The sequence below is a fragment of the Telmatherina bonti genome (genome assembly GCF_933228915.1).
Source record: "Telmatherina bonti genome assembly, chromosome: 7".
NCBI lineage: Eukaryota > Metazoa > Chordata > Actinopteri > Atheriniformes > Telmatherinidae > Telmatherina > Telmatherina bonti.
Genome location: NC_136625.1, coordinates 3,143,679 through 3,151,488, shown reverse-complemented (window position 1 = coordinate 3,151,488; position 7,810 = coordinate 3,143,679). Strand labels below are relative to the sequence as shown.

Sequence of the window (7,810 nt, the reverse complement as noted above, 5' to 3'; positions counted from 1 at the left end):
ACCAAAACCAGACATGGACCAGATCTACACTTGGACCAGAACCACACTTGGACCAGAACCACACTTGGACCAGAACTAGACCTTGACCGGAACCACACTTGGACCAGAACCAGACCTTTACCAGAACCACACGTGGACCAGAACCAGACCTTTACCGGAACCACACTTGGACCAGAACCACACTTGGACCAGTACCACACTTTGACCAGACCCACACTTGGACCAGAACCAGACCTTGACCAGAACCAGACATGGACCAGAACCAGACCTTTACCAGAACCACACGTGGACCAGAACCAGACCTTTACCAGAACCACACGTGGACCAGAACCAGACCTTGACCGGAACCACACTTGGACCAGAACCACACTTGGACCAGAACCAGACCTTGACCAGAACCAGACATGGACCAGAACCACACTTGGACCAGTACCATACATGGACCAGAACCGCACTTGGACCAGAACCGCACTTGGACCAGAACCACACTTGGACCAGAACTAGACCTTGACCGGAACCATACTTGGACCAGAACCACACGTGGACCAGAACCAGACCTTTACCGGAACCACACTTGGACCAGAACCACACTTGGACCAGAACCAGACCTTGACCGGAACCACACTTGGACCAGAACCAGACCTTGACCAGAACCACACTTGGACCAGAACCAGACTTTTACCAGAACCACACTTGGACCAGAACCAGACCTTTACCGGAACCACACGTGGACCAGAACCAGACCTTGACCAGAACCAGACCTTGACCGGAACCACACTTGGACCAGAACCACACTTGAACCAGAACCAGACATGAACCAGAACCGCACTTGGACCAGAACCACACTTGGACCAGTAACACACTTGGACCAGAACCACACTTGGACCAAAACCAGACATGGACCAGATCTACACTTGGACCAGAACCACACTTGGACCAGAACCACACTTGGACCAGTACCACACTTGGACCAGAACCACACTTGGACCAGAACCACACTTGGACCAGATCTAGACATGGACCAGATCTACACTTGGACCAGAACCACACTTGGACCAGAACTAGACCTTGACCGGAACCACACTTGGACCAGAACCAGACCTTTACCAGAACCACACGTGGACCAGAACCAGACCTTTACCGGAACCACACTTGGACCAGAACCACACTTGGACCAGTACCACACTTTGACCAGACCCACACTTGGACCAGAACCAGACCTTGACCAGAACCAGACATGGACCAGAACCAGACCTTTACCAGAACCACACGTGGACCAGAACCAGACCTTTACCAGAACCACACGTGGACCAGAACCAGACCTTGACCGGAACCACACTTGAACCAGAACCAGACATGAACCAGAACCGCACTTGGACCAGAACCAGACCTTTACCAGAACCACACGTGGACCAGAACCAGACCTTGACCGGAACCACACTTGGATCAGAACCAGACCTTTACCAGAACCACACTTGGACCAGAACCAGACCTTTACCAGAACCACACGTGGACCAGAACCAGACCTTTACCGGAACCACACTTGGACCAGAACCAGACCTTGACCGGAACCACACTTGGACCAGAACCAGCTTTACCAGAACCACACGTGGACCAGAACCAGACCTTTACCAGAACCACACGTGGACCAGAACCAGACCTTTACCAGAACCACACGTGGACCAGAACCAGACCTTGACCGGAACCACACGTGGACCAGAACCCCACTTGAACCAGAACCAGACATGAACCAGAACCGCACTTGGACCAGAACCACACTTGGACCAGAACCGCACTTGGACCAGAACTAGACCTTGACCGGAACCACACTTGGACCAGAACCAGACCTTTACCAGAACCACACGTGGACCAGAACCAGACCTTTACCGGAACCACACTTGGACCAGAACCAGACCTTTACCGGAACCACACTTGGACCAGAACCAGACCTTTACCGGAACCACACTTGGACCAGAACCAGACCTTTACCGGAACCACACTTGGACCAGAACCACACTTGGACCAGTACCACACTTTGACCAGACCCACACTTGGACCAGAACCAGACCTTGACCAGAACCAGACATGGACCAGAACCAGACCTTTACCAGAACCACACGTGGACCAGAACCAGACCTTTACCAGAACCACACGTGGACCAGAACCAGACCTTGACCGGAACCACACTTGGACCAGAACCAGACCTTGACCAGAACCAGACATGGACCAGAACCAGACCTTTACCAGAACCACACGTGGACCAGAACCAGACCTTTACCAGAACCACACGTGGACCAGAACCAGACCTTGACCGGAACCACACGTGGACCAGAACCACACTTGAACCAGAACCAGACATGAACCAGAACCGCACTTGGACCAGAACCACACTTGGACCAGAACCGCACTTGGACCAGAACTAGACCTTGACCGGAACCACACTTGGACCAGAACCAGACCTTTACCAGAACCACACGTGGACCAGAACCAGACCTTTACCGGAACCACACTTGGACCAGAACCACACCTTTACCGGAACCACACGTGGACCAGAACCACACTTGGACCAGTACCACACTTTGACCAGACCCACACTTGGACCAGAACCAGACCTTGACCGGAACCACACTTGGACCAGAACCACACTTGGACCAGAACCAGACCTTGACCAGAACCAGACATGGACCAGAACCACACTTGGACCAGAACCAGACCTTGACCGGAACCACACTTGGACCAGAACCAGACCTTTACCAGAACCACACTTGGACCAGAACCAGACCTTTACCGGAACCACACTTGGACCACAACCAGACCTTGACCGGAACCACACTTGGACCAGAACCAGACCTTTACCAGAACCACACGTGGACCAGAACCAGACCTTTACCAGAACCACACGTGGACCAGAACCAGACCTTTACCAGAACCACACGTGGACCAGAACCAGACCTTGACCGGAACCACACTTGGACCAGAACCAGACATGAACCAGAACCGCACTTGGACCAGAACCACACTTGAACCAGAACCAGACATGAACCAGAACCGCACTTGGACCAGAACCACACTTGGACCAGAACCACACTTGGACCAGAACTAGACCTTGACCGGAACCACACTTGGACCAGAACCAGACCTTTACCAGAACCACACGTGGACCAGAACCAGACCTTTACCGGAACCACACTTGGACCAGAACCACACTTGGACCAGAACCACACTTGGACCAGTACCACACTTTGACCAGACCCACACTTGGACCAGAACCAGACCTTGACCGGAACCACACTTGGACCAGAACCACACTTGGACCAGAACCAGACCTTGACCAGAACCAGACATGGACCAGAACCACACTTGGACCAGAACCAGACCTTGACCGGAACCACACTTGGACCAGAACCAGACCTTTACCAGAACCACACTTGGACCAGAACCAGACCTTGACCGGAACCACACTTGGACCAGAACCAGACCTTTACCAGAACCACACTTGGATCACAACCAGACCTTTACCAGAACCACACTTGGACCAGAACCAGACCTTAACCGGAACCACACTTGGACCAGAACCAGACATGGACCAGAACCACACTTGGACCAGAACCAGACCTTTACCAGAACCACACTTGGACCAGAACCAGACATGCATGCTTTTACTTGATTGTTAGTTGAAAGACTCACACTGTGGCATGTTCACACAGGTGTGTGTGTGTGTGTGTGTGTGTGTATCCCTGTGTGTGTTTGTATTTCTGTGTGTGTGTGTTTCAGCTCAGCGTGCATCGTGGTCAGCTGCAGGCAGCCTCCTCTTTCCTTCACCAGGCCGTAGTCCTGGCCCACCAGACCCACAACAACCAGGCCATCATCTACACCTACAGCCAGGTGAGTCCACCTGGAGCTCTGCAGGTGTGAGGAGCTGGAAACGAGTGACCGAGGCAGATCTGCTCTGTCCACTCCTCCGTCCCAGGTTGCAGTTATGTGGGGAAGTAGCGGGGCCATGGTCACATGACCATGGTCACATGACCTCCATGTTCTCCAGTTGTAGTTCACTTTTCCCAGATCTTCATCTGATTGCCCATCAAGGTGAAACCAGTCTCTCATCCTCTGCAGATGGCGAACCTGGCTTATGTTCAGGGCCAGCTGGACAGTGTGAGTATCGCCCAATGACATCTCAGGAATGAAATGGTTATCAGGTTCCTTGGTTAGATGTCAACAAACAGAACCTCATCAGACGGTAGCTCCTCCCAGTAGAAGCAAACATCAGACGGTAGCTCCTCCCAGTAGAAGCAAACAGAAACTCATCAGACGGTAGCTCCTCCCAGTAGAAGCAAACAGAAACTCATCAGACGGTAGCTCCTCCCAGTAGAAGCAAACAGAAACTCATCAGACGGTAGCTCCTCCCAGTAGAAGCAAACATCAGATGGTAGCTCCTCCCAGTAGAAGCAAACATCAGACGGTAGCTCCTCCCAGTAGAAGCAAACATCAGACGGTAGCTCCTCCCAGTAGAAGCAAACAGAAACTCATCAGACGGTAGCTCCTCCCAGTAGAAGCAAACAGAAACTCATCAGACGGTAGCTCCTCCCAGTAGAAGCAAACATCAGACGGTAGCTCCTCCCAGTAGAAGCAAACAGAAACTCATCAGACGGTAGCTCCTCCCAGTAGAAGCAAACAGAAACTCATCAGACGGTAGCTCCTCCCAGTAGAAGCAAACATCAGATGGTAGCTCCTCCCAGTAGAAGCAAACATCAGATGGTAGCTCCTCCCAGTAGAAGCAAACATCAGATGGTAGCTCCTCCCAGTCGAAGCAAACAGAACCTCATCAGACAGCAGCTCCTCCCAGTAGAAGCAAACAGAACCTCATCAGACGGTAGCTCCTCCCAGTAGAAGCAAACAGAACCTCATCAGACGGTAGCTCCTCCCAGTAGAAGCAAACATCAGACGGTAGCTCCTCCCAGTAGAAGCAAACATCAGACGGTAGCTCCTCCCAGTAGAAGCAAACAGAAACTCATCAGACGGTAGCTCCTCCCAGTAGAAGCAAACATCAGATGGTAGCTCCTCCCAGTAGAAGCAAACAGAAACTCATCAGATGGTAGCTCCTCCCAGTAGAAGCAAACAGAACCTCATCTGATGGCAGCTCCTCCCAGTAGAAGCAAGTAGAACCAGTAGAAGGAAACAGAACAAGTAGACGCATAAAGAACCAGTAGAAGATGAAAAGGAGACGTCATCTAATGGAAATTATCAGCAAATTTAGCGTCTGTCACCAACTGGTAAACCTGAACTTCACAGTGTCCAAAATGTCTTCCTACTTTTCTTGTGGTCTTTTCTGAGACTGCTGTCTGGTCATCCTCTTTTCTGCTTCTCTACCTCAGGCTGAGAAACTCTTCAAAACCACCATGAGCTACATGTTGTCTGGAGGAACTTCACAGGTTAGTTCCAGCTGAAACCCAGCAGACACTGAAACACGGCAACACCGTAACACTGCAACACCGTAACACCACGACGCTGCAACGCCGTAACACCATGACGCTGCAACACCGTAACACCACGATGCTGCAACACCGTAACACCACGACGCTGCAACACCGTAACACCACGACGCTGCAACACCGTAACACCACGACGCTGCAACACCGTAACACCACGACGCTGCAACACCGTAACACCACGACGCTGCAACACCGTAACACCACGACGCTGCAACACCGTAACACCACGACGCTGCAACACCGTAACACCACGACGCTGCAACACCGTAACACCACGACGCTGCAACACCGTAACACCACGACGCTGCAACACCGTAACACCACGACGCTGCAACACCGTAACACCACGACGCTGCAACACCGTAACACCACGACGCTGCAACACCGTAACACCACGACGCTGCAACACCGTAACACCATGGTGATGCAACACCGTAACACCATGGTGATGCAACACCGTAACACCACGACGCTGCAACACCGTAACACCACGACGCTGCAACACCGTAACACCACGACGCTGCAACACCGTAACACCACGACGCTGCAACACCGTAACACCACGACGCTGCAACACCGTAACACCACGACGCTGCAACACCGTAACACCACGACGCTGCAACACCGTAACACCACGACGCTGCAACACCGTAACACCATGATGCTGCAACACTGTAACACCATGGTGATGCAACACCGTAACACCACGACGCTGCAACACCGTAACACCACGACGCTGCAACACCGTAACACCATGATGCTGCAACACTGTAACACCATGGTGATGCAACACCGTAACACCACGACGCTGCAACACCGTAACACCATGATTCTTCAACACTGTGACACCATGATGCTGCAACACTGTAATACCATGATGCTGCAACACTGTAACACCATGGTGATGCAACACCGTAACACCATGATGCTGCAACACTGTAATACCATGATGCTGCAACACTGTAACACCATGGTGATGCAACACCGTAACACCATGATGCTGCAACACCGTAACACCATGATGCTGCAATATTGTAACACCATGGTGATGCAACACCGTAACACCATGATGCTGCAACATCGTAACACCATGATGCTGCAACACCGTAACACCATGATGCTGCAACACTGTAACACCATGGTGATGCAACACTGTAACACCATGGTGATGCAACACTGTAACACCATGGTGATGCAACACTGTAACACCATGGTGATGCAACACTGTAACACCATGGTGATGTAACACCGTAACACCATGATGCTCCAACACCGTAACACCATGATGCTTCAACACTGTAACATCATGATGCTGCAACACCGTAACACCATGATGCTTCAACACTGTAACATCATGATGCTTCAACACTGTAACATCATGATGCTGCAACACCGTAACACCATGATGCTTCAACACTGTAACATCATGATGCTTCAACACTGTAACATCATGATGCTGCAACACTGTAACACCATGGTGATGCAACACCGTTTGTCCTGCTTAAATCTAACTTTTCTGACTTCCTATGTGTTTCCAGTCTGACAACGCCATAATTGAGATCTCCCTGAAACTGGCCACCATCTATGCTGAGCAGAACAGGTAAGGGGGAACTTCCAAATGAACAACTGACTGAAAGTTCAGAGGTCGTTGACTTGTCTTTGTTTTAGGATGGAACTCGCAGAGCACGGCTTCAGTTTTTGTACAGAGTCTCTGGAGGCCAAACTGGAGACGTTCAAGGAGCTAAAAGAAGAGGAGAAGACAGGTGAGACTGAGACATGTGAGACAGAGACATGTGAGACATGTGAGACATAGACAGGTGAGACAGAGACATGTGAGACATGTGAGACATAGACAGGTGAGACAGAGACAGGTGAGACAGAGACAGATGAGACAGGTGAGACAGGTGAGACTGATTTGTTGTTTCTGCTGTCAGAGGATGAGGAGATTCTGAGAAGAGAGACACGTCTCCTACTTGGTCTTTGCTTGGACTCACGTGCTCGATATCGAGCGTCCATGCTGCGCCTGGACAAGGCTGAACAGGACTACCGGGACGCCCTGGACATCTGTCGGCAGGAGCAGGGGGAGACACACCCACAGGTAGACACACCTAATTAGGAGGACATTTTAATGGGAAATTGCGGTGGGAATTTTGGATTTTTTCCAAATTAGAAACTTTTCACAGGAATTCTAGGAGTTTATGGGAATTAACTGAAATTTAGTAATAATTTCAACAAGTGATATCCAAAATTAAAAGTAAGATTTATTTTTCTTATTACGAGGAATCCATGCAAACTAATAAAAACTAGAAACAGCTTTTATT

At 50.8% G+C, this 7,810-nt stretch overlaps 1 protein-coding gene across 2 annotated transcripts in view; it reads left to right on the top strand.

The window, feature by feature from the left end:
• The window catches only part of ttc19 (tetratricopeptide repeat domain 19), a 31,013-nt gene that overhangs the window by 5,087 nt on the left and 18,116 nt on the right, over nt 1-7,810 (top strand). For both annotated transcript variants that reach the window (XM_079243709.1, XM_079243708.1), the window contains exons 3-8: nt 3,775-3,885; nt 4,114-4,152; nt 5,373-5,429; nt 7,028-7,089; nt 7,158-7,252; nt 7,424-7,587. In XM_079243709.1, the coding sequence (XP_079099835.1) occupies nt 3,775-3,885; nt 4,114-4,152; nt 5,373-5,429; nt 7,028-7,089; nt 7,158-7,252; nt 7,424-7,587 (528 nt within the window). The remainder of the gene's footprint in view (nt 1-3,774; nt 3,886-4,113; nt 4,153-5,372; nt 5,430-7,027; nt 7,090-7,157; nt 7,253-7,423; nt 7,588-7,810) is intronic.